This window comes from Ptiloglossa arizonensis, chromosome 3, assembly GCF_051014685.1.
Source record: "Ptiloglossa arizonensis isolate GNS036 chromosome 3, iyPtiAriz1_principal, whole genome shotgun sequence".
Lineage (NCBI taxonomy): Eukaryota > Metazoa > Arthropoda > Insecta > Hymenoptera > Colletidae > Ptiloglossa > Ptiloglossa arizonensis.
In genome coordinates this window covers 3,468,157-3,496,154 of record NC_135050.1, presented here as the reverse complement: position 1 = coordinate 3,496,154, position 27,998 = coordinate 3,468,157, and the positions used below count along the sequence as shown (strand labels likewise).

The following is a 27,998-nucleotide window of genomic DNA, read 5'->3' as shown; positions in this document are numbered from 1 at the left end:
TAAGAAAAACATAAGACGATAGATGGCGCCGCGTAACGACTGATTGATCGTTCATAAATACCCATTGCCGAAGTCAACGGTATAGAGTTCAGACAGGTTTAGTTAGCAGTAAATCTTTGTCTGATACGCAAAAACACACTACTTTTTAAAAGCAACTCATTCTTTTATTTTTGATATTACCATTACTGGACTTAAAAATTAGTATGATATCCGATTCTAGATTGAGTGTTATTTGATTGAGAAACCTGCGTTATCAGCCACTAAGCTAGTTTGTCTAGTAGTCGTGGTTCTCTGCACTTGCGTGATGTTAATTTTTGCGACCTGAGTTTTACAGTCTTCACTTGAAAGAGATTCGTTCGAAAAATTTCATATAACGTACATTCACTTCAGAGACAAAACTAGATTTGACTCTGTGCGTTTGCAATTAAGCGCTTCTTCATAAATTTCAAGAAGTGTCGGTAATACAGTCTACTTTTTTACCTGTGCAACGTAGCGAAGCAGTATTCTCTCCTTCCGCAATAACACGGTCGTTAAGGCTTGGCATGAGAGGACATTGCGCTTTTTCTTTTACATGTAGGATTGATTACAATGCACTAATTGATGTATCAATTGAGAAAACTGATAAAAACCGGAATACAAAATAGCGGAAGTTCTGGCATTGTCTGACATTGTTGCATATTTGTTAAATAACTAATAACACCTTCTTTAATGCAGTGGGATCATTAATAAAAATATATAGTAACTTATTTATATTAATGAAAATATATAAAGGTATTTATTTGTTATTAGAATTTTTTATTTCTGTGAAGATTTTGTCCAACTACCTATCAGGTACTTACTTTATCACATAATGGGAATAAAGTTTTGTGTAATTTTCATCATAATTTTCAATTCAGTGTGAGAGAGCGAGAAAAGAAGACTCACATTTACTTTTCTTCTCAATTCATGCATTAATGTATGATGGTGGAAAAAGATTTAATATGGTTTCTTGTTACTTGTGATGTCAAATTTGACATTTCTGTCAATTTTAAATAGCTGCCCTAGCGTTTTACTCATTATCAATATCTGCATATTTTATATGGACTTTCACATATGTAATATAATAAAAACTTTCTTATATGTTTATACATATAATTAATATTCCTAAATGTTTTAAATATATTTTGTTTAACATAGAATTATTTAATTTAATTTAATTTGAAATTACTTTGTATGTTACAAATCGAGCAGATGATCAAAATTATAAATATTGTAGGGAATGTTTTTGTGACATTGATATCCTTTCAATTTCATACATTACATTGAGTTACTAATTTTTTAATATAGCCTTTTTGATTCAAAAGTTTAATTATGTAAAGAGTAAATGATTTCAGATCAAAAGAAAAATTAGTATATTTATGAATTACTTTAACTTTATTTCTTTAATACTAAAAATTCATAAAAATTTTAGTTACTATTATCAAATATTACTATGGTAACACTTTTGTTTACGTATATAACATTTCTTACTTTGAGACATTAACCATATTCAACATAGTTTCTTTTAAACAAAGGTAATGTATTTGTATATAAAATAGATTATACTCTTCATATTACAATTTATTTACCTGTAAAATAAAATTTGCTGAAATAAAACAATGTGTGACATTATTTTTACTAATTTCATTTCAACCATAATTTTACTACATGTAATAAATAAAGCACATATTATTAGAGAAAGCCTAATTTATATTTAATTAATTCAAACAATATTGCTAATAATAACACTGCAATTGCACAGGAATTATTAATTTTTATAATGAGATTAATTTTATGAATGTAATAATTATTAAACAAAATAAGTTAGCATTTTATTATACAAAGAATATTCTGCTTTAAAAAATTGTTGTTTTATTGGACAACTCTGTATATTCAATTATATTTTACATAATATATATCATAGGTATAATGCCCTTTAAATTATATAATTAATTGTAGAATCATGAACAGAAAGGAGCATGATAAAGATTTTACTCAAATACCATGGGTACCAGCAGTCAAATTGGTACAGAAATCATCAGAATTGTTACACTGCCAACAATTGACAAAGCAAAAATTTTTAAAAGATCATTCATGGAAAAAGAGCACATCGAAGAAACATTTGAATAGGTACATAAAATTATCAGACAATACTGGAAATATATTTATATCAACAATATACCAACTTCATAAAAGGAATTCAATGAATGAGAAAACGCTCTTGAAAGAGAATCCTTTTGCTTTCGAACAAAAACTTGTTTATCCACCTTGGGAATATTATAAAAATCACAAAGATAGTATACAACAAAGGACAAAAAAAGATTATATGCATTTTTCAACAAATAATGTTATTAATTTAAAAGATTTAGTTGATGATGCATTGTTATGGAAAAAAGGTCAAAAACAATTTAATACAATACTTAAAAGAGATGGAAAAATTAAAAAATTAAAGAAAACTAAGCTACAAAGGGGTTTACCAGAAAAGAAGGTAATGTATATTTATTATTCATATAAACAAAATCAGAAGAAAATATTCCACTTGAAATATTATTGTAAGTGATAGAAATAATAAAAAAAAAAGAAGTAAAGGTATATGCAATTTTAATGACTTTAAAATATAGTTGTATCTTTAATGAAAAGTGTTGTTTCATGAATAATAATACACATTTCTTGCTTAAAAAATTATTATGACAAATAGTATATTTAAATTATTAAAATGATAGGTAAGACATACAATTGTTTTAAATATATTATATGTGTATATGTCAAATTCTTAATTCCCAATGTTTATTTCTAACGAGATTCCTTAGTGTACTTTTTTATTGAAGTACTTTTTCTGTAATAATGTGTACTTTCCAAAATTATTTTTTCTTACGAATATAGTAATTTTTAAAATAGTATAATATTTATTAATATTATCAAACATTAATGTAAATTAAAGTTCTGAAGACTGTACTTGTGGTATATATTTATTATCATAATTTCTTAATGTTAGTCATGTTTATATAAGAAAATATAAAAAATGATGGAAAATAATTTTGACACTTTAGAAAAATATTACTTTGATTCATACAAATTTGCTAATATACTAGTATTTATACTTATAAGATCAGTTATCTATAATGTTTCAAATACCAATAGAAAAAAATTGTGGTGAACAAGAATATTTGTTTTAAAAATGCAAACAGAGCAAAAGAGAATATTGTTTTTTACTGTCATATTTTTTTACATTTTAAAGTCCATAATATTTTTTTAAATAGGCTAATATTTGTTTTTAATTTATATCCATTGGTTATATGTTCTGATTAAATTATAATGTAATGTCCAGAGTCAAGATGTTTACTTATTTTACTCGAGCAAAAATTTAATAGATATAAAAGTATTATTTCTATGGTACTTCTTACTTGTAATTTATGGTCATGTACAAGATAAGTCATTTAAGAAAGGAATTTAAAATATTTTGGTTATTTTTGGTAATTTACATATATAAATGAAATGCATTTCCATTCACTTGTTACTACATTATGGAAAAACAGATCGAGTAATTGCATTGAAACTTGGTAGCCTAATTTAAGATTCAAGCTACAATAGCTCAATTTAAAATCTAATCTGTGTTTTTATTTTTGGCAGTCTTCTTACCAGAAGACATTGATGCTTTTACCATACCAAATCTTTCGGGACAGATTTTTAAAACATTTAAGTATACTTTAAACCAATGCTTTTTAAATTCTGTTTACTTGCGACATCCTTTTATAAGACAAAATTATTAATAATCCCTAGTTTTATAGAATTCATAAATACAATGAATTTAACCATTGTACGCATAGCAGCAATGACTATAGGAACTAATACAACATTTTGATGAAGAAACTATTCTATTTTATATTAATAATCACTATACAGCTATATTTTTTATATGCAGATTAAATATTCTCAAATTTGAAAATAATAAAAAACATATTATATTATAAAAATTTTACATTTAATGTTTGTTAGCTATCTTATTTTGATTATAATCCCTCTTTGAGTAACTGGCTAGGGGACCCCCCCGTAACCTCTGCCGGCGAGTTTGCGGTTTCTTGCGACATTAAATAGATGTTCGTAAAAGGAGGCCACGGCTATCCAATTTCTTTTATTCCTGAGTATAGTCCTTACCATGTCCCTTTCTTGGTTAGCGGGACAATGCCAGCAACGTGTCATCGCTTCCTTTTCTATAGGGTACAGGTACTGCTCGAAGCAACGGTGCAATATGAAGTTGAAGAATGATCATGGGAATTATTGTATTGTTTTTTTTTTATTAGAAATTTTATGAAAGCCTACTATACATACTCTAAAATTTGACGACAATATATAAGGATTAAAAGATGCGATTTATTTAGTTTTTTCTTTATTTTTCATGTTATTATACACAATGTAATAGATTTCAAATTTTGTAGCAATTTGAAGCAGACATTCCAATGTCGATAGAGGAACAAAGGGATATTTTATTGAAAGAAATGAACGAAAGGCAAGAACATCTTATTACAAGAAAAGATAATGAGATAAACTATTTATGTAATGATGAAATTATCAAGGATGAATTAGATAGTTATGATGCTAACCATTTTAAGAAAGCAAAGAAATATATTACTGGTAGATTACGACAACGAGAAGAGTGAGTTTACAAAATATCATACTAATTTTAATTGTTTAATTGTTATTATGCAAGTAGTACTAATGTTTTATTAAAAACTTATATTTTCAGTTTTGACAAACAACTAAAACAGTTGGAGTTAGAAATTATTGAGATTTACAAACAAAGTCTTCAGTATATTAAATATGATTGTATTATTCTGGATGTTGATAAACAAAAAACATTACGCATAGGAACGTCGCCTGTAGAGTATCCAGTTTTAATTATACAAGCACCCGTTCCTTGGCATCAGTCTAAGCTATTAGCAGAGCATTTCATGCAACATAATCTATTTATTGGAAATGAAATATTGAGAGATATTCAAGATCTGTATTTCTTCAAGTAAGATATGTGTTTTACAATTAATTATATTTAAGTAACTACTTTCTAACACTACCTGAAAAAAGCGATGTACTCTCTTTTGAGTTGTCAATTTCGTAACAAGGGTGCGATGTTTCTTCTTCGTATGATCATTAAAATACTAAGGAAGGAGAAGCGGTAGAATACACACTCTTTCGTGTGCACATCATATCGTGAGATTATTTCAGACTTTTCTTTTTTCTTTTTTTTTTTTTTAATGAAAAGGAAACCTTCCAAAGACTCCTTGGAACCTGAACAGAGGAAGTGTGGGAATCCTCGCACTCACCTAACCCGGGTACGGAATCTACTCACTAAAACCCTCACGGTGACTATACTCGTATGATTTCGGGGACACACCAGGAACTACTGACAGCATAACATTCGGTGTCTCCTTTACCGTCTGCGACGCAGTGTTATCACCCCCTTCGCCATATCCCGGCAACAAAGCAGGGCCACGTCGCTTTCTTTCGGGGAGCTGCACAAAAGGGCGACTACGAGTCCCAATCTCATGACTGTTCTGCGGGTGGCTCATTCACTGTTCACCGTTGGCCTTTATTTTAACTTCTTGGTGAGAGGCTTGAATCAACCCTCCTCCAAAATACGCGGTATGTGAGAAGGGACGACCAGTTTATTGTCGGCTACTTCCGTCCTCCCGAAGGTTGAAGCAAGGGTTTAAAGGAACCGGCTAGGAGGCCTTTCATTTATAACATGGATCCCTGCTGAATTTCGGAGTACACTTCTCTCCATTACATCCGTACCAACCCGGGTACTCAATCCACCTGTCGCAGAGGTAGTCCTCGATTACTGCCCTTATATTGGCGGCGACTCCATGACTTTCGAGTCCTCGTCTAATTACTCCCCGGGATAAAGTGTTAAAGGCATTGGCGAGGTTTAAAGATACAGACAATGCCATATCACCCTGACAAACGACTGAGGCCGAAAGGGACCGGACGCGACGAACCGCGTCGATGGTCGACTGGCCCTTCCGGAACCCGAACTGATAATCGGCCAAGTTAAGTCTACCTAGTGACAGGTGTTCGACGATACTGGCTGCCAGCACTTGTTTAAGAGTTACCTTCTAAGTGGAGTTTGACAACGGTCAAAAAGCTGTCGAAGGTTGTCCACCAAGGACACCCTAAGTCAAGATCCAGACTTGACGTTTTTCATTCCGAACTTACGGATGGTCGTGGCCAGCTCCTCCTCGGTATCCTCCAGTTCGGTGGACCAGGTGTTTGGGTTCGTTAGAGGACGTGTTATCCCTCATTATATGGGAAAAAGAGTGTCGATCACGTCTCTCAACAGCTGAGGGTCAAGACCCTCGGTGATCAGGGGCGCCTAGGATAGGAGTTTATGCAACACAACACTGTATGGACATCTCATAGATTCTGGTCGAAGGTCTGGAGGAGCTTTTTCCAGCTCTGAACCTCGGACCGTTTAATGGAGACTTACAAAGCCTCGCGCGTTGAACTGTAGAACTTGTACAGGTCAGCTGCTCTTGCGTCTACATCGTTGTCGGTAGTTCGACGGTGCATGTGAGTGTACCAGCATCAGGTCCGGACACATATGATCTTAAGTTCACGATCTCACCTGTCCACTAGTACACCACCTGACGAGGAGATCCGCGCCCGGCTTGAGGCATCACCGTGTAGTAAATGTTCTCGACGACGTCCCCAAAGCAAGTAATCCGGCCTCCTGCTGAAGTCAGGTTATAGTGAGAGCGGCTGGTATCAAGACGTCTTTGTCAAGGCGCTGAAGTGCCTATCTGCGTAGCGGCATGCCACCATTGGGTGTGAAGAAGACCATATGGATGATTCGAAAGGGTCTTTGCCCCCATCATCATTTGTCAGCTTGACATCATGTGTGCGACACTAGAGAAGCCAAAAATTAGATCCACCGTGAACCATTAATTTACTATAATTATACTATGGTTACCTATAATTAAAGTGGCGATCAGTTTCATGTTCATAATGTGCCTTTTGCCTCGGATCTGGCTCATTATGAAAATCTAGCTCGTCTCTAATGGAACCTATGAAATCAAAATTTTTTAATTCATTTCTAAGTAAAGTTGATCGAAGTTGTTCTTTCTTCAAGTTAGCTCTCTAATGCAAGAGAAGGATTTACTATACAAATAAGTTAACTTAAAAATTTATTCTAAGAATGTGTCTTTTCAACATCGCTCTCATTTTGAAATTTTTCATATATCATTTTTCTACCAATTGTCACAATTTAGGGCGATAAGACCAAAAAGAAGTTAAAGAGAAATTATTGATACATATAAACTTGAAACATTTTTCAATAATGTAGGATGCTAGCAAATGGTGTGTGTGTGAAAGCATGAACGAAGGCACGAGCAACCCTTTACGGTGGTCGTAACGGCTCGAAGTGCAACAATAAGTCTAAACGATGGGTCAGGCGAGTTTTTCGTAACGCTGACATAGTGCAGGACAGACGAGTGTGGCAATGCGTGTGGTCCGGAGAAAATGTGAAGTGTTTTCTATAGATGAGCTAGTGAAGTGTTTGCTACAGATGAGTTAGTGAAGTGTTTTCAAGGCTTGAAAAAAGAGCGTTTCAACTAAACGATAGGGTGCTTGAATCGAGGCGCTCGAAAAACGAGCAATTTAGATGGCGCCAAACTGAGGAACTTTGGTGAACATGATCAGATGTATGGAGTGAGAAAGATTAAGGATTAGAACGAAAGGGAATGAATTCGTGTAAGAATATAGAATGCGAGAGAAGTGTGTTTGAGATCATTTACCGTCGGAATTTTGTCGAAGCCACTTGTTAGAAATTAGGGAAGTGTATCGTGTCGAATCGAGAAAGGAGTTGCATAGTCAGCGTCGAGCGTAAACGTAGTTATAGTTTTTGTATTTTGTTATTGTTTTATTTCTATTATTCCATTCAATACACGTATATTCGAGAACTGTGTTCACCTTTCAATAATTCCTCCAATGAATCCTATATATACAATAATTCTATTATAATATTTATAGAGAGCGTTATGATATGTGTAAGAAAATATTGTTATATATGCTAATAATTCGTTAAAAATTAAAGTGTTAAGACACTTTGAATAAAAGAAATTATTAAAGAAATTAATTTTTCAGATATGAGGATATGATGATATTTAGAATTGAAGATATAGGTGACCTTCCTATCTCAGCGTTTGAAATAGAAGATAAAATAAATTTGTTGTGCGATAAGGCATTGAATAAACTTCTTAAAGAATGGTTGGCGGATATTGCTGAAATATTTCTTGAGAAAAATTACGTTTGGTCTTGCTTCGTTGAGAAGCACTATTACGCGTCTACGGCATTGATAGAAAGATACTTTTCAAGTGTAAATAGTCTTTTGTCCAGACAGTTACGAATGATAATAATGAAAACACTGAATCATATCAGAGAATTTTTGATACAATATAGCAATGGAAATTACTTCGAGGGTAATTATAAAGATCTCGTATTCTTCAAGTAAGTGGTCTTTTGTCTTCAATTATTTATATTGTGCAAATAATATTTACTACAAGTGTATTTCAGATTATCATTTTTAACAATAACGGTTAAACCAGAGCTTGGTACTTCTTATTTACATTGTATACCGAGTATTTCCGAAGTACGAACAATAATTTCGCAATGCATTGATAAAATTATTAAAATTCCAACATTAATACCAAAAATTGAGACTATTTTATTTCCTGAATTGAAGAAACAGGCCTCTTTGTTTTCTATATCACAATACGAAGAAGAGGTGAATACAATATTACAATAATAACAAATTTTATATTTCCATGTCATTATTTTACAACATTAGTCATTGGTACCTAATCAGTGTTATAGAAAGTGGTTTATACGTTCAAATTTTGAATTGTTATATCGATTACGTTCTTCATTTCTTCAATCGTAAATTTTCGTGAAAAGAACAAAAAGTACTTACGCATCCTTACTCTACCGTCAATAGTCAAGTCAAAAAGTTGAATTTTTTTATCGTGGAATATTTACGTACACGCGCTATTTATACCTTTTAAGTAAAACTATTTGAAACAAACCATCTGAATAAGGTGATCAGAACAGATGCAAAGATCAACTTTATTTTTTTTTTTAAATAAAATCATACGTTTCTTTTACTTACTTCCTAAAGCTACGTGTCCATTTGAGAGTTTCTTGCGATAATTTCTCTCAAGAACATACTCTCAAGTTGTGTGTTTGTTCGAGAGCAATTACGCAAATTGTTACTTTCAGTTAAGCGATAGAAAACTCGCTGAGAGTTTACTTCCACGTAAAATTCTCAGAATTGTATCGATTTGAAAGTTGTTTGCCTTTCATGAGAGTTAGTTAGATTAAAGTAACATTGCCATCATAAATGTGAAAAAACTGTATGCTCTTATCATTGTCCATCATATTGAAAAAAAAAAAGTGAACACAAAAAGAATTATCTAGGTGAAGCAATAAGTACACTGTAGAGGAACATTAGGAGCACATTCCACTTTACCAGATCTTAAAATTGAAGGCTCTCAATAATTTCGTAATTTTGTTCGTATGGATACAACACAACTGCAATATATAATAGATACAGTTGGACCAATAATGGGTGAAAAGGATACAAAATTAAGGGAAGCTGTTTCCGTGTACGAAAGTGTGAAGGTGCGTATATACCGTTAAATATTGTTTGCAAACAATGTTCAAAAGCAACTCGCAAGCTTGTTGTGTGTATTATTTAGTCCTTTTACATTTTTCGAAGAAATATGCTCAGAAACAGTTCAAGATTAGTTTTGCTTGCTATTGTATCAATTTCTTGAAATAGTCAATTTGTCACGAAAAGATCAGGTTGTTCGCAAAATGTTTGTTAGCGATGTCTTACACGTTACGAACAGTTCAAGAACAGTGTGCAAACAAATATATGCAGACTTTAATATTTACGAGGGTAGTCCTAGAAAGACCCGACCTGACGTATAGATGGCGGTAGTTGTTTGAAAAGAGTGACTAACGGAGAAATATATATATAATAAATTTATTATAATCTGATCAAAATGACTTTAGCTGCAGCGCTATATATTCACCAAATTCGTCGTACTCAGATTCCTGTTGCAATGTTTTCATGTTTACAATGTTTTACGTTTTTCGGTGCTTACACCGGTTTATTTATTCGTCTTCTATATTCTTTTCATTATTACTCGCACATACATCAGGTTTCCCATTTTCTTCTTAAAATGATAAAAGTTTTGTATAAGTAGTTTACGCTAAGATAACATTTTTTATTATAATATATAAATAATTTATGATAAAATAACATTTTTTATTTTAATAATTTAATTTGTTTAAATCGCTAATTAAAAGACATAGGTAATAATATGAAATCATGGTGATATTATTTTTCAGTTTCCAAGAAAGACTACCGAATGGTTAGAGTATTCTGAAGCTTTCTATAACCGATGGAATTTCCCGCATTGTTTAGGAACTATTGATAGGAAGCATATAGTAATACAAGCTCTAAAAAATAGTGACAGTCATTACTATACTTACAAGGGAATTTACAGTATTGTGTTATTAGCTGTCTTCAATGCAGATTATAAATTTACTTACAACGATTAGGGATGCAATGGAAAAATTTCCAATGTGGGAGTATTGCGAAACTTTAAGTAAGGAACTTGAACATGGCACGATAACTTTTCCCAATGCTGAACCTTTACCAGGCAATAGTATGCCTGTACCCTGCTGCTTCGCCACTGACGATGGAGTTGCAGTGAAACGATATATTATAAAGCTTTCTCCTTTTAATTATAGATTATTGAGAGCACGTCGAATATTAGAAAATTATTTTAGTATAATCACTAACAAATTTCGAGTTCTTGAAAAACCTATAAACTTGGAGTCCAAAATTGTAACAAACAATTTGTTAACAATATGTGCAATGTATTATTTTGTATCGTCTTCAAATTATTCACGAAGATATTATTTAGATCTAAGACCAATTAAACATCGAAGACGAATGCTCTCATCAATTAACATTAAACAATTGATGGAATGAAAATACACCGGATAATGTTTTCTTATCATTGAATAGTGAAAACTGGAACAATTACGCAATATTACAGAAAGAAGTAAGAGATCAGTTCAAAAAGTTCTTTATTATGCTGGTCAGTGAAATTTCGTGATAATACAATATATATAAAATTAACATTCATAGTAAATAATTACTCTGGCAATAAAAAATCGAAAGAGCTTGAAAATAGGGCCAGTTACACATATTTATAACATCATCCGTGCCACTTTTGTTTCCTTCTAATTTTTTTTTAATTGTTGTGACATTTATAATTTAAGTAATAAAATAGCGTTTCTATTTAATTGTATTAACTTTATTGTATATACTTACCTGATTTCGCAAATTATGAATTTTGTGTTGAAATTCCTCTATTGAGTTGACTATTTCTGATTTCTTGTAACAATTTTTCTTGTCTCGATTTCTGTATTCCGTGTCTTTTGCATTATACAATAGCAATCTTTCTTTGTAAATTGAAATCAATTTTGTAATTTCATTTTTCCACCAAATTTTTACAAAAGATATTTTTTCTTCCTTGCACCAGAGTACTATCAGCATTTCGATTCTGTTTTCTATTCTGATAGCAACTATCTCAGAGCAACATATTACTGTGTCCATTTGCGAGCAAGTCACGACACGCTAATTCTCGAACAAATGAACGACTATCTTGGACAATCACTCTCTAGCGCAGTCTCCACTGACGAAAGACACTTTCGAGAGCAATCTGCGGCAATTTTACTCTCAAGTGGACACGTAGCTTAAGGGAGCGTTTCAAGACACGTGCACTGATCAGATAATTCGAGGTCGTTGAAGGTCGTCTACAATGGAAAATAGTTTATTTCAATGTACTCGATATCAGGGATTTTATTCAAACTGAAATATGTTATACTCCGTGTAAAAATAGAGAAGGTACAAGTCATGATTTTACTATTTTTGAAAATGTTTAAAAAGTGATGGCTTAAACTCCTGGCAATTTCATACACACTGCAACATATTTGAATTTGATAAAAATCGTCACATTTTATAAAAATCTCTGACCACGAGCGAAGAATGCGAATGATTTGGTACGAAATGACGCCCCTACGGTAACAGAAAAGAATATTGTTACTACACCTTGCCAATTTCTAAAAAATAATTTGTAACACTCTGTGCGAGCCACTCTATTTAATCTACTTACGATATAACAATAATAGGTTTTAACTTTTGATTTCTATTTAACGTTGCTCTTAATTTCGAATTCGTTCGCAAAAATACTAGTCAATTGTTGGAAGTTTGCTTCAGAAACTCCTCTCAAAATAATGATGCGATTAAACCTTAAAAATTTGAAGAAAACAACTTGTAACGCTTTACGTAATTCGCTCTACAATTATGTAAATTAATAAATATCACAGGTTTTCCAGATAATCAGCGATATACTAAATGTTATCGATGTTCATACCGTGGGTCCACAAATTTATTTAAAGTGTTATGAAAATGTATTGTACATTATAGAGGGGCAGGCTAAAAAAAGTTTAAATCAATTTCTTATGACAGAACCAACTCCGCTTTTACGCGAATTTGAACAAAAAATAAAGGGCTACGATAGCCTCAGAAAAGAAATTTCCGTATTTAGAAATAAGGTAAGTTTATACGTGATAAAAACTGTTTAGGTTCCTTACTTCCTTAATACATTTATTGTAATTGTTTATTTCAGATACCTCTTAATATGATAGAAATCGATTGTACATTTGTAAACGAAACAATAAGACAAATTCTTCACGAACTTCGCACCGAAATCTGCAATTTATTTGTCGATGAACTACGATCCAATAACCGTGATTTGTGCTGCAACTTTGATACGATAGCAGAGAACATATCAAAAATGCCGGAGAAAACGCAAGATGTTGTCGATTTGTACAACTACTTGTGCGAAAGTCGAGATTCCACCCTGTTTAATATGAAAAGACAATTGGCACGTTCCATCGAATTAGTGTTGTTCCTTTTTGACTACGAACCACCAACGTACGAAGATATTCAGTTAAATACTCGTACCATTATGTGGCCTAAAGAAATCGAGACCGTTATTGAATTAGCGTACACCAGATTAAACATGAGGAAAGAATTCCTAGAGGATGTTCTGCGTTTGAGAAAAGATAGTTTCGAACAAAAAATAAAAAACATGCAGTCAGCAATCGATCAATTTAAGAAAAAGGATCCACCGGTATTAACGATAGAAGAGATGACGGAAGCGACAAAGGAGATCGAGATTCTTTCCAAAGAAATGGAGGAAATCAAAAAGGAGGCCGAAGATATCAATACAGAAGAGTCTCTGTTAGATGTGGAATTAAGTCCATATTTACCGTTGCCCGCGATGTCTGATATGGTTAATACGTTGTACGCTGTTTGGCATACTGCGTTAGATTTTCACACGAATTACGAAAATTGGTACTACGGTCCGTTTTCGAACCTCAATGCGGACGTAATAAGTGAAACAACCGAAGATACATGGCGAACGTTGTACAAATTAACGCGTGTACTTACCGATGTCCCTGGTGCAAGACGAATCGTAGATACAGTACGCGGAAATGTGGAGAAATTCAAACAGTTTGTACCACTTTTGCAAATCATATGCACGCCTGGATTGGAGAAACGACACTGGGAACAAATTAGCAGAATAGTTAATCTGGAGATAGTACCCACGGATAAGAGCAACCTATCAGATATGATAGAATTTGGGTTACTGGTTCACATAAACAAACTCGAAGAAATAGCATCCGCTGCTGTCAAGGAACACGCTCTTCAGCAAAACTTACTGAAGATGAAAGAGGAATGGTCCGAGATCGTGTTCGAATTAACGCTGTACCGCGAGACAGGTGTTTTTATTTTAACAGCCGTAGACGACATTCAAGTGTTGCTGGACGATCACACTTTGAAAGCTCAGACTATGCGCAGTTCTGCTTTTGTAAAAGCATTTGATCGCGAAATGCAAGAATGGGAAGACAAATTGCTACTGATGCAGGACATCGTCGATCAATGGTTGACGTGCCAGGCGACGTGGATGTACTTGGAGCCGATATTCAGCAGCGAAGATATCATGCGTCAAATGCCAACCGAGGCGAAACATTTTCGAAGAATGGACAAAATTTGGCGCGGTATTATGACATTTGTGGCTAACAATAGACGGGTACTCGATGCTACTGCTATGCCAAAGATGCTGCAGGAGTTCCAGCTTTGCAATATGTTGTTAGACGAAATACAGAAAGGTTTAAACGATTATCTCGAGAAGAAACGTTTGTTCTTTCCGAGATTCTTTTTCTTGTCGAACGACGAACTTTTGGAAATACTTTCTGAAACTAAAGATCCTCAAAGAGTGCAACCTCACTTAAAGAAATGCTTCGAAGGTATTAACCGATTACGATTCACCGCCGAGGAAGAAATTATTGGAATGTTGTCGGACCAAGAGGAATACGTTCCTCTTAGCGGAAAGATCTATTCGGCCGATGCTAAAGGTATGGTAGAAAGATGGCTGAGCCAGGTTGAGAAACTTATGGTGGTTTCTCTTCGCGATATTGCCGAGGAAAGTATTATTGCGTATTTCACAACCGTTAGAGAAGAATGGATATTCTCCTGGCCTAGTCAAATTGTTATTTGCGGTAGTCAGACACATTGGACCAGCGAAGTCTGCGAATCATTCGAAGATCATTCTACTTCGGAGTATTTGGAGAAATGCAACAGTCAAATAGAAAATACTGTTACCTTGGTGAGAGGTAAATTAGACCCAGGTGCAAGAATAACAATAAACGCCTTGATCGTAATGGATGTGCACGGGCGAGATGTGGTGCAATTACTTGTCGATAAACAAGTGAACGACATTATGGATTTCAATTGGATATCGCAATTAAGATACTATTGGCTAGATAACAGTATCACTGTATCCATGATTACAACCAATGTAGCGTATGCTTTTGAATATCTTGGAAATACACAGAGATTGGTAATAACGCCATTAACCGATCGGTGCTACAGAACATTAATGGGTGCATTAAAACTAAATTTTGGCGGTTCACCCGAGGGTCCAGCTGGAACTGGCAAAACGGAAACTGCGAAAGATCTTGCGAAAGCTGTTGCCAAACATTGTATAGTCTTTAACTGTTCGGAGGGTCTTAATTACGTGGCAATGGGTAAATTTTTTAAAGGTCTTGCACAATCCGGGGGCTGGTCTTGTTTCGATGAATTTAACAGAATAGAATTGGAAGTACTTTCGGTAATTGCTCAGCAAATTTTATCCATACAGATGGCTATCAGTTTGAAAATGGAGAAATTCATGTTCGAAGGTACCGAAATAAAATTGAATCCTACATGTTACATTATTATAACAATGAATCCCGGATATGCCGGACGTCAAGAATTACCTGACAATTTAAAAGTTTTATTTCGTTCCGTGGCAATGATGGTACCGGATTACGCTATGATAGCAGAAATCACTTTATATTCTCTTGGTTTTATAGACGCGAAGAATCTTGCCGAGAAAATCGTTCACACATACAAATTGTGTTCCGAGCAATTAAGCTCGCAAAATCATTACGATTATGGTATGCGAGCTGTAAAGACCGTGCTCGTTACCGCTGGGAATTTAAAATTAAAATATCCATTGCAAAACGAGTCTGTATTAGTTCTTCGAGCTATTATCGACGTGAATCTTCCAAAATTTTTGGCATACGACGTTTCTCTTTTCAATGGAATCTACACAGATCTTTTTCCGGATACCGATTTGTTACAACCGGATCGCAACGAATTAATAAATTTGCTAAAAGTCGCTTTGGAGAAACGAAATCTGATACCCACAGCTTGGTATATAGAGAAAATAATACAAATTTACGAGATGCTACTGGTACGTCACGGATTGATGATCGTAGGGCACACGTTAAGTGGAAAAACGAAAGCTTATCAATCTTTGGCTGATGCACTAGGTGATTTGTCTGGCATAAGACGAGCTAATATGACAGAATTTCAAACTGTTTACAAAATAATCAATCCAAAAGCTATTACTCTGAATCAGCTTTATGGCAGTTTCGATCTGGTGTCTCACGAATGGAGGGATGGTATTTTGGCTAATATTTTCAGAGAATTTGCACAATCTTTCTCTATAAATCGTAAATGGATTGTGTTCGATGGTCCTGTTGACGCAGGATGGATCGAGAATATGAATACAGTGCTCGATGATAATAAGAAACTTTGTCTGATGTCAGGGGAAGTTATATCGATGTCGAACAAAATGAATATGATATTTGAATCAGCAGACTTGGAACACGCTTCACCAGCTACTGTTAGCAGATGTGGAATGATTTATATGGAACCATCTCAGCTTGGCTGGTATCCATTGTTTGAGTCGTACAAAAAATATCTTAGAGACAAGATACTTGTAGAGCAGTACGAACTTGTTGTAGAATTAGTTACATGGTTAACAGAGCCCATTTTGTTATTTATTAAACGTTATTGTAAAACGTTTATAGAAATGTCAAATCTTCATATGTTTTTGGTAAGTAGTAATGCACCAATCTTTTTCCTATGAATGTTAATTATATAATGTTAATTATATTATTATATACATTATCGATTCTCTTTCAATTGTTTCCTGGTCGGCTGCCCCTGAGAATGTTGCTATTATTTAATCGCTATGCCTTAATATAGCAAAACCTTGAAAATTGTCCATAGTCCGAGACCGGCAATAAATATCTTTCAAAGTTCAAGATCGTTTGAGTTTCTGAAATGGATGCTTTTTTTATTTCTGACAGGGGTCTTGCTTCGCATTTATTCAACGTATTATTTAATAAACCATAATTCATTCACGAAGTGGTAAAATATAATGTATTATATTATATTTATTATACATTATACTTTTATTTACTTTTATTACAAAATATAATGTAACCTCTATACGACGATACAAAGGAAACATATAACCAGACGATTTGGTTGTTAATACTTTTTGACAATTTGCAAATTGAAACGTAGATTTCTATATTATATGTTTATTAGTGGGGTAAAATTTTGAAGTTGTTGGAGATAGAAAAAGTGACTCGATAGTCGTTACTATAATTTATTTTAGTCTTTCACAAGACTGTTCACTGCAATGTTGGACGAAGAGACACAAGTCAGTACAGTCTGGCTTCAATGTATTTTGCTGTTCAGTATGGTTTGGGGAATGTGCTCAACATTAACGAGTGACAGCAGAAAGACGTTTGACATTTATCTGAGAAAATTATTACTTGGTAACGTCAATGAATATCCCAAACCAAAATCATTTAAATTGACAAAACAACAACTTTTTCCTGATAAGGGCACTGTCTACGATTGCATATACGATAAAAGAAATAATGGTTGTTGGATATCTTGGATGGACGCAACACTACAGGTAATATTTAACGGTTTCAAATATATTGGAAAGTCATTTCATTCGCGAAACATCAAAGAACATATTTCCCATCATTTGCGGCAAACGATACCGAAGAATGTATTTTGTGATTCATATTTCTCGGAATTCAATATTTTTCACTAGATTTACCGAGTGAAACATTTAAGATAAAATCACTTGAATAACTTCTTCATTTTTAGAAAATGGAAACACATACTTTAGGTGGAAATTGTTTGTTGATACGTTGTCCTAATCATGGCTCTATTTGAGAAGTTATTAATTTTAGTACAATAGATAAATACAAAGCATTTATACTAGTATATTGTGTTGTTCGTGGTGTTTGTTGGTGATGGTGGATATATTAGTATTAAATTTATTATTATTGTTATTGTAGTATTATAGATTAGACGTGGTATTAGTAATAGGTTTTTCTTTTCACTAAAGATAGATCGACTATGTAATATAAAACTAAGCTAATCGCCTTAATGCCCTCGACACGCGTCGTTATCGCCCTCGTAGCCTGGCGTCTTTACAAGTCTTTCATCTTACTGCGTCTTTCCAACTCTCCTCTCTTACTACGTCTTTACCAGTCTCTTTTCGTACTCTTACTCATAGTGTCACTACGTCTTTACCAGTCTCTTTTCGTACTCTTACTCATAGTGTCACTACGTCTTTACCAGTCTCTTTTCGTACCCATACCGATACTGTCTTTTCTCGTACTCTTACTGTGTCTTTACAAGTATTTTCTCGTGCTTTTACTCATACTATCCCAAACACGCTTCTTTCGCACTCTATATCCTTACACGTATTCATTCTCTTTCATTCTAATCCCCAATCTCTCTCGCTTCAGACATCTGGTCACGTTTGTCCATCTCAATCGTTCGTCTTTTCCAAACACTCTTCATTTTCTCCACACCACACGCATTTCCTTTCGTTCTCAGGCATTCCCGCGCTCGGTCGTCTTGCACGACCCCCTGTGAAAGGACGCTCGTAAGAAACCTGGCGACAGATCGGCGCCAAGTGTTTACCCTAACGCAGGTCCATTCGCACGCAATGCACCTTCTAGGCCTGCACTCGAAGCAAGCCCAAGTGGGCACGAAAAATTCCGATATCACAATTGATACATCAAAACAATAACTTTCTTTTATCTTTGCACTAAAAGTTGACTGCCTGTACATTCGTTATCTTTCTACAATATTAAACAAATCAGTGTCTGGTTCTCTCTTTATTACTTACTACTCACTACTTACTTATTACTCACCCTCCATACAGATTATTATCATCATTTGTACATTTATTTATTTTCAGTATTGTAAACTTAAAATAGTGAAAGTTTGATTTACATTTCCTTGTTCCAGACGTCTTTATTACCTGTCACAAAATCTAGTCAAACGGTCATACCAACAACCGAAGTAATAATCCAGTATTTCTTTTTGACAAACATTCTTCATAGAACAATACCAGTTTTATTTGTGGGACCCACTGGTACTGGAAAGTCTGTGGTTATTTTGGATTATCTGAAATCATTGCACAGAGATAAATACATAGAAAACGTGATAAACTTCAGTGCTTGTACTACCTCTTTTCAAACTCAAGAAATGGTGATGTCCAAGTTGGATCGTAGAAGAAAAGGTGTTTATGGTCCACCAATGGGGAAGAAATGTGTACTTTTTGTCGATGACCTAAGTGTACCGCAAAAAGAAATATACGGGGCTCAGCCACCGATAGAACTCATTCGTCAATGGATAGATCATGGTCATTGGTTCGACGTAACCGATACGTCAAAGTTGCATTTGGTGGACATGTTCTTAATTTCTGCTATGTTACCACCTGGAGGAAGTTCGAACGTAGTCACACCTAGATTGACTCGACATATGCATATAATTGGCATCGATTTTTTCGAAGAAACGACGATAACAACAATTTTTTCCACGATCCTCGAATCACATTTTGCGAAAGGATTTCTCCCAGAAGTTTCACGATTGGGAAAAATGATCGTCCATGCCACCATGGACATATATTTCGCTGCTATTAAAAATTACTTGCCTACCCCGGCAAAGAGTCATTATACTTTTAATTTACGCGATTTTAATCGAGTTATAAAAGGTATATTTCTGGTGCCAGCTTCCAGAATACAGGACCCGGACAAATTGATCAGGCTCTGGATACACGAAGTGTACAGAGTGTTTCACGATAGATTGGTGGACGACGATGACCAGGAAATTTTATTTAAAATGGTACAATTCACGTGTTACGATCAATTGCGGCAACCATTGGAGAAAGTACTCGCTAGACATTTAAACGACGGGGAAACAGAAATCAAGAGTTCCCATGTTCGTGATCTTTTCTTTGGTAATTATATCGAGCCCGATGCTGACCCGAAAATATACGACGAGGTGACGGATTTCGATGACTTGATACAGAAAATGTATTATTACTTAAACGAGTACAACATGCTTTCGAAAACAACAATGTCTTTGGTTCTGTTTCGATACGCTGTTGAACATATTTCTCGTATTTCACGAATTTTGTTACAAGAAAGTGGACACGCTCTTCTAGTAGGTGTAGGTGGATCGGGTAGAAGTTCTTGCGCCAAGTTAGCAACTAGTATGTGCGAATACGCGATTCATCAAATCGAAATGACAAGAACCTATGGATTCTCGGAATGGCGGGAAGATACGAAGAACTTGCTATTACGCGTGGGTTGCGACGGAAAGTCTACTGTTTTCCTTTTCGGAGATCATCAAATGAAAGAGGAAACTTTCGTCGAAGATATAAACATGATTCTAAACACTGCGGATATACCAAATTTGTACAACACCGAGGAGATGGCCGAGATTTTGGATAAGATGACGAGCCTGATGCGCGAGACTAGCGGGAAAGGCTTTGAAATCACACCAATGATTCTTTATAGTTTGTTTCTCGAAAAAGTGGTGCAGAATTTACATTTGATTCTAACTATGTCGCCAATAGGAAACATGTTCAGAAACCGTTTGAGAATGTTCCCATCCCTGATAAATTGTTGTACCATTGACTGGTACACCGTTTGGCCAGAAGACGCTTTAGAAAAGTTAGCGCGAACGTCGTTGAAAAATTTAAACATTGATCTAGATTTACGAGAAAAGTGTGTTCATATTTCCAAGGAATTTCACACAAGCGTTTCTCTGGCCAGTGAAAATTATTACAAGACACAAGGTAGAAGGTATTACACGACGCCCACAAGTTTTTTGCAGCTAATCAAATTGTTGTGTAAATTGTACGATCAGAAAATTGAAGAAATTACTCTACAGCAAAATCGATACGTAACCGGGTTAGAGAAATTGGATTTCGCAGCGGGAGAGATAGCAATAATGAAAGGAGAATTGCAAGCATTGCAACCGAAATTGTTGACTCAGTCCGAATTAAGTAACAAACTGATGATCAAGATAGAACAGGATACGATTAATATAGAAGCAAAGAAAGAAGTTGTGGCTGCCGAAGAAGCGTTAGCGAACGAAGCTGCCGCTGCCGCACAAGCTATAAAAGACGATTGTGAAAGTGACTTGGCCGAAGCTACACCTGCTTTAGAAGCTGCTTTAGCTGCTCTGGATACCTTGAAACCAGCGGACATCACTATCGTGAGATCCATGAAAAGTCCACCGGCGGGTGTGAGATTGGTAATGGAAGCTGTTTGCGTTTTAAAAGGTGTGAAACCTGAGAAAGTGATAAACCCAACGACTGGTCAGATTATGGAAGATTATTGGCCAGCCTCTATAAGGGTGCTCGGTGACATGAGATTCCTCGAGAGTTTGAAAAATTTCGACAAAGATAATATAACACCGTCGTACATGAAACGAATACGCGAGAAATTTATAAACGATAGAAGCTTTCAACCGGAAGCGATTAAAAAAGTTTCCACCGCTTGCGAGGGCCTCTGCAGGTGGGTTCGAGCCATCGAAGTTTACGATCGTGTGATTAAAGTCGTCAAACCGAAACAAGCTATGCTCGCGGAAGCGGAAGCTGCCCTTGCTTTGCAAATGGAGGCATTAAATGCTAAGAGAGCCCTTCTTCAAGAAGTCAGTCAGAAATTGCAATCTCTGAACGACGAATTCGCCGAATGCACGAGAGAAAAGAAGAAACTCGAAGATCAGATCGCCTATTGCATGCAGAAGTTGGAAAGAGCTGAAAAATTGCTGGGCGGTTTAAGCGGGGAGAAAAACAGATGGAATAGTACAGCCATTGAATTAGGAGAAAGTCTTCGTAATGTTATCGGAGATGTTTTACTGTCGTCGGGTGTGATTGCTTATTTGGGAGCTTTCACAATAGACTACAGAAATAAATTGATCGCGCAATGGCATTCGTCTTGCGTGAAAGTTGAAATTCCTTGTAGAACGAAATTTAGTTTGATCGATGTTTTAGGTAGACAAGTTGAAATTAGAGCGTGGACGATTCATGGTTTACCAGCAGACAACTATTCGGTAGAAAATGGTATAATTGTAAAAAAAGGTGATAGGTGGCCGCTTATGATCGATCCGCAAAACCAAGCAAATAAATGGATAAAAAATATGGAAAGAGCAAATAAGCTGGTAGTCGTTAAGCTTTCCGATCCAAATTACGCGCAAATCGTGGAGACGTCCATACAACTTGGAATACCTGTTCTGTTGGAAAATATTTTAGAGGAAATAGACGCGATACTGGAACCTGTGCTTCTTAAAAACATCTACAAGGAACGTGGTATCTGGTACATAAAATTTGGTGAAAATGTTATCGAATACAATTCAGATTTTCGATTTTACATCACGACACGCTTAAGGAATCCCCATTACTTACCAGAGATAGTAATCAAAGTAAGTTTGTTGAATTTTATGATTACTCCTCAAGGATTGGAAGATCAGTTGTTAGGTATCGTTGTTGCCAAGGAGTTACCTGTTCTCGAAGAACGTAAAAATCAATTGATTGTCGAAGGTGCGAAGAACAAGAAGATATTGGAGGAAATCGAGGATAAAATTTTAGAGGTATTATCTGCATCGGAAGGTAATATTCTCGAGGACGAGACAGCGATTACAATATTATCCACTTCGAAGATACTATCGGAAGATATTCAAGCCAAACAGAAGATAGCTGCTAAAACAGCGATAGAAATTGACCAAGCTCGTAATGGATATAAACCAGTCTCGGAACACGGTTCTGTTCTCTTCTTTTGCATATCCGAGCTAACAAATATAGATCCAATGTATCAGTATTCCTTAGTATGGTTCATTCACCTGTACGTAATGGCAATAGTCAGCAGCGAACAGACGAAAAATTTAACAAATCGAATAAAAAGTTTAAACGAGTATTTTACCGCCAGTATTTACAGAAACGTATGTCGTTCTTTATTCGAGGACCATAAATTGGTATTCTCGTTTGTTCTGTGCATTGGTTTGTTACGAGCTACTGGAAAAGTGGACGAAGAACTTTGGACATTTCTATTAACAGGTGGATTAGCTCTGGAAAATCCGTATCCTAATCCTGACTCATCATGGTTGACAGACAGATCTTGGTCTGACATTGTTAAAGCTACAAACGTGCGTGGACTTGAGAAATTGAAAGAATCATTCGAAATGCGAACGTTGGAATGGAAGAGTTATTACGATTTTTCAAATCCTCAAGAAAATCCTTTTCCATATCCGTTTGAACAGGAGACTGAAAGTTTGAAAAAACTTGTGATACTTAAGTGTATTAGACCGGATAAAATCATGTCTGCTGTGCAAATGTTCATTATACATCACATTGGAAAATGTTTCGTAGAACCTCCAACATTTAATCTTCAAGCATCTTACGATGATTCTAATAATGTAACGCCTCTAATTTTTATTCTTTCCCCTGGATCCGATCCAATGGCAGGATTAATAAGATTCGCAGAGAATTATGGGATATCCAAGAAAAATCTAATGACCATATCACTGGGGCAGGGCCAAGGTCCAATAGCAGCAAATATGATTAATATTGGAATAAAAAATGGAGAGTGGGTGGTACTCCAAAATTGTCATCTAGCTGTTTCCTGGATGAACGAACTGGATAGAATTTGCGATGAAATTATTATACCTGAAACCACGCATCCGAAATTTCGATTATGGTTGACCAGTTATCCATCGATGGACTTTCCAATTTCCATTTTACAAAATGGTGTTAAGATGACCAACGAACCACCAAAGGGATTGAAAAATAATTTATTGAAAAGCTATCTGAACGATCCAATATCGGATATGAAATTCTATGAAAGTTGCAACAAGATATTCGAATGGAGAAAACTTCTATTTGCTTTGTGCTTCTTTCATGCAGTCGTTCAAGAAAGACGGAATTTTGGATCATTAGGTTGGAACATTCCTTATGAATTTAATGAATCGGACCTGCGGATTAGTATTTTACAATTACAGGTAACATTGTACAAGACTTTTGTGCTGTTTATGAAAACTTTACTAATCTAACGTGCGTAGAACATTTGATTCAAAAGTACTTTTCTAAATGATATTAAAAATAAAAATAAGAGCGAGCAGAACGTGAATTTGATCGATTTAAATTTAGCTTTAATACAAATATAAAGACATAATTATGTACAGAATTTGTATAAATCTACGAAGGGATATTCAATTAATCAAGATACACTTATAATCGTAAATCATAGTAATCGTATTGTTATGTTATTACTATTGCTAATAATAATATTATATTTTTACAACATGATAAATCCTTATTATAAATTGACCATCAAACAAGTAATTTTAACAAACGAAATAATTCATCTTCCACGCTTGGTAGGTTAATAAAATATTGAAATATAATTATACTGCATAAATATTATGCACAGATATGTAGTGGATTTCGTTTTTAACCATGATTTAAAGTCGTATTATTTTTCACCGAAAAAGATACAGATTTACGAAGAAAGAAAACATAAACACAAAATAATTTGTATAATTAAACACTCGTAAAAAGATTGTTGTTTAATGAATTATTCTTTAGCTCTTCTTATACGAGTACGATGAAGTACCTTTTGATGCACTTCTCTATTTAACGGGCGAATGCAATTATGGTGGTCGTGTAACCGATGATAAAGACAGACGTTTGTTGAATTCATTGCTTCAACAATTTTACAATCGTCAAGTTATCACCGACCCAGAGTAAGTTTTTACTAGTTATTTTAGTATGTTTATAACATATGATGCATGTTTATCAAAATATGTGATATTGCTTACAAAAAGGACTTCTTCACCGATTTTAACGATTTTGATATATGTTAGAGAGTGTACATATCTACCCGCGCTTAGTTTTCAATATATAATAATTAGAAATTTTAAATTACAATATAAATTCAAGACTTTATGAATGTGAGATTGTAACTTATACAAGCATCGGGTTGTCCCTTTGTAGGGGCGCTTCAATTAAAGAAACAAATTACAAAATTCACTCTACAATGATTTAAGATTAGTTTAGTTTTGTTTTTAAGCCAATAAAAGATTCTCTAATTGGTGTGCAGTTTATATTGGCAAATTTATGAAGATGTGAACCAATAAATTGTAGAAAAAAAAGTACAAAAATTGACTATTTTTTACGTATTATTTAAAGAAACTTATATGGTTCAAAAATTCATATAACTCGAGTAGAAGGTTAACAGGAATAGCTAGTTATATTAATTTTCTTCGTTGCTAATTGTGTATGTATACATTCATATGCTGTTATATTTTTCAATATAGGTACTGTTTTTCACCAAGTTGTATCTATCGTATACCATCGAATACATATTATCAAGGGTGCTTAGACTACATTCACAGCCTGCCAATGGATCAGTCACCAGAAGTTTATGGTTTACATGAAAACGCAGATATAACAAAGGATAATCAAGAATCAATGCAGTTACTTCAAAGCGCCCTATTGACTCAAATACATATCACTGGGGTAGGAGTTGAGAGAAACATCAACGAAATGGTCTTTAATTTATGCGATGATATTTTATCAAAAATGCAATTAAAGTTCGACGTTTTATACGTATCTAAGAAATACCCGGTACTTTATATGAACAGCATGAACACCGTTCTTCGTCAAGAACTTATTAGATTTAACGAGCTTATTAAAATAATTAAAGACTCTTTAGTAAACGTGCAGAAAGCTATCAAGGGTTTACTTCTAATGTCTCCTGAATTAGAAGAAGTTTTTACGAGTATAAGTGTTGGCAAAGTACCCGAAAAATGGAATAAAAAATCGTATCCCTCGTTAAAACCACTAGGAAGCTATATTAACGATCTGCTGGAAAGATTAGAATTTTTCCAAGATTGGATAGATAATGGTGCCCCGATTGTGTTTTGGATATCTGGCTTCTTTTTCACTCAGTCTTTTCTTACGGGTGTTCTACAAAATTATTCGCGAAAACAAAGAATTCCAATTGACAGAGTAGATTTCGAATTCGAAGTGACCACTTTTGAAACTAATGTGGCCACTGCACCCTCTCGTGGAGTATATATAAAGGTAATTTCTGTGTTTTATTCTTTTACGTTATCATAAAGAGTAACTCAATTTTGGAAACTATACGTTTAATACCAAATCAACTCCCTTGTAAAGTTTTCAAAAAAGATAAGAAGCTGATGAATGAAGTATTAGGTCGTTACGTATGAAATCTTCAATGTTGTAATATGAATTCTCTGAAGTGTTTTTGTTTGTAAAAGTTTTATTTATATCCATATGCATGTGCAATTAAGAATTGTATCCTTCCTTTAAATGGACATACATACTTTTTGCAACACAGATCCATTCCTCTGTCCATTTTACGTGAAAAATTATTAATGTATCGCAGCAACAAAATTATTAGTTTTCGAGATATTTTTAAGAAATGTCTTTATCGAAGAAGATGCTCGAACAGTTGTCATAACAGAGACTGATACGTACGAGTAAACATTTCATCGTTCAGTAGCAATTTACGTATCGCTACTCAAGTATGAAAACTAAGACTTTGAAAGATTGATTGCATTTCACTAAATAAAAGAGAATGTATTTTACTAATAGCAAGAACCAAGATACGTACGACTTCCGTTGATACCGACTTTCAAGATTTGTACAACAAAAAATATGTACATTTACATTTGAAGAAAGGATGCAATTGTTAATTGCACATGTACTGTTGAATTTGAAAAAAATATCTAAAGTCCTACAGATGCAGTGCTCTTCGAGCCATTTACTTTTTTCCTTTAACATTTTTTCGTAAATGCATTAATAACAAAGTTACGATTTGAACCATCCAGTATATCATTTAAAAGTAAGATTTTTTTTGAATTTTTCGTCAATGGTATCGTTCAAATATTTTCGATTGTTCAAAAGTAATTGATTTATTTCGATTCTCAACGGGCCTGTCTTCCTGACCTAAGTCACTTAGGCTCAAAACTTCTTGTATATAAAAGAGAGAGTCATTCTGAATAAAGCAGAATCGAGTTAGCAACTGAACCGTATTCTTCTCATATAACCTCCATGTATATTTATTTTAAATTTTACAGTACGCTCTCGATTAAAGTGATAAACTATAATAGGTTGTTCTATAAGATTTGTCACTCGATAAAACTTATTGTACATCCTAGTATTGGTCTTTGAATATAAAGAGATTCTTTTTACTTGTAAAAAGAATCTATATAACAGAGTATAAAGGAACTCCATTCACGTCGTAATAAAGTTTAAAGAAAATTTACAATAGAGCTGAAGAACAAATCATGTGGCACAAGTATAATATTAACGATAAACGTAAAGTAACACACGTAACAAGTTTTTCCAAAATATTATCTAATATTTACTATTAATATTTACTATTAAATATGTATCAACTCATTGCTTTGTAAACAGTCGTATTTTGCATAAATTTATTCGCGACAATGTTATTCTTTTCAAATTTCAGGGTTTATTCTTAGAAGGTGCACGATGGAATAGAGAGCTGAAACGACTCGATGAATCGAAACCTAAAATAATGTTTGATGTTCTACCTATAATATGGTTACAGCCAGGTATAAAAGTTAACTTTGTTGTTAAACTTGTATACCATTGTCCTGTATACAAAACAAGTGCAAGACGCGGTGTTTTGGCAACTACTGGTCATTCTTCAAATTTTGTCTTATACATGTTACTTCCAACACATGTCGAAGAGTCCCATTGGATCAGGAGAGGAACAGCAGCCTTGTGCCAACTGGACGATTGAATTACCGAAACGTATTACAACGATTATGGTAGGCGTAATTTACCAGACAATTAAAAGCTATCGAGACGTAACCCCTCGTACAGTTTAGCTACTCTGAAACTCTATTTCTTCCAAATTGCACAAATTTGTAAACATACGTTCTTTGTCTTTCTGGTACATCGGTATTAGATCAATTTCCGGTACAAATCAAAATTAATCGAGCTTGATGAAATACGTATCTACAATGACACAGAGTTTGTCACCAAAAGGCATAAAAAGCTTTGTAAAATAGCTAACCAGATAGTTGGCTATCGCTTTAATTTTGGATATCTTTAAATAAAGTATTGTGT

General features: G+C 34.3%; 2 protein-coding genes and 1 long non-coding RNA gene across 13 annotated transcripts; 1 reads left to right on the top strand and 2 right to left on the bottom strand.

The window, feature by feature from the left end:
• Positions 1 to 60: 60 nt before the first annotated feature.
• On the top strand, positions 61 to 27,998 carry Dnah3 (dynein heavy chain 3, axonemal). The gene is made up of 13 exons (XM_076307990.1): positions 61 to 771; positions 1,978 to 2,506; positions 4,455 to 4,672; positions 4,763 to 5,032; positions 8,155 to 8,517; positions 8,584 to 8,794; positions 12,475 to 12,702; positions 12,777 to 16,601; positions 17,172 to 17,477; positions 18,836 to 23,875; positions 24,462 to 24,619; positions 25,193 to 25,961; positions 27,373 to 27,998. The coding sequence occupies exons 2-13, from the start codon at positions 1,982 to 1,984 to the stop codon at positions 27,667 to 27,669; spliced, it is 12,210 nt and encodes a 4,069-aa protein (XP_076164105.1). The 5' UTR covers positions 61 to 771; positions 1,978 to 1,981; the 3' UTR covers positions 27,670 to 27,998.
• On the bottom strand, positions 5,007 to 11,993 carry LOC143145018 (uncharacterized). 11 transcript variants are annotated; one of them, XR_012991582.1, is made up of 5 exons: positions 11,417 to 11,993; positions 10,104 to 10,247; positions 7,806 to 8,005; positions 6,983 to 7,076; positions 5,007 to 6,918 (listed from the first exon to the last, which is right to left on the bottom strand). XR_012991582.1 is itself a non-coding variant. In XM_076307983.1 (3 exons), the coding sequence occupies exons 1-2, from the start codon at positions 11,699 to 11,701 to the stop codon at positions 10,632 to 10,634; spliced, it is 423 nt and encodes a 140-aa protein (XP_076164098.1). In that variant the 5' UTR covers positions 11,702 to 11,993; the 3' UTR covers positions 10,121 to 10,247; positions 10,627 to 10,631. The 11 variants fall into 11 exon arrangements, 6 of the variants coding, with proteins under 6 accessions (XP_076164100.1, XP_076164098.1, XP_076164099.1 ...); XR_012991581.1 differs by lacking the exon at positions 10,104 to 10,247 and having other exon boundaries at positions 5,007 to 6,385; positions 6,500 to 6,918; XR_012991580.1 differs by lacking the exon at positions 10,104 to 10,247.
• Positions 17,138 to 20,622, bottom strand: LOC143145021 (uncharacterized). Its single transcript, XR_012991586.1, has 3 exons — positions 19,057 to 20,622; positions 18,739 to 18,994; positions 17,138 to 18,666 (listed from the first exon to the last, which is right to left on the bottom strand). It is a non-coding gene; the product is annotated as an uncharacterized LOC143145021 (long non-coding RNA).

Coding starts and splice junctions, on each gene's coding strand:
- Dnah3 (XM_076307990.1), top strand. CDS start 1,982: ATGAACAGAAAGGAGCATGATAAAGATTTTACTCAAATACCATGGGTA. Junction 8,795..12,474: donor TATCACAATACGAAGAAGAG/GTGAATACAATA, acceptor TAAATATCACAG/GTTTTCCAGATAATCAGCGA. Junction 16,602..17,171: donor CAAATCTTCATATGTTTTTG/GTAAGTAGTAAT, acceptor AATTTATTTTAG/TCTTTCACAAGACTGTTCAC.
- LOC143145018 (XM_076307983.1), bottom strand. CDS start 11,701: ATGGACACAGTAATATGTTGCTCTGAGATAGTTGCTATCAGAATAGAA. Junction 10,770..11,416: donor TTCATAATTTGCGAAATCAG/GTAAGTATATAC, acceptor CTCCATCGTCAG/TGGCGAAGCAGCAGGGTACA.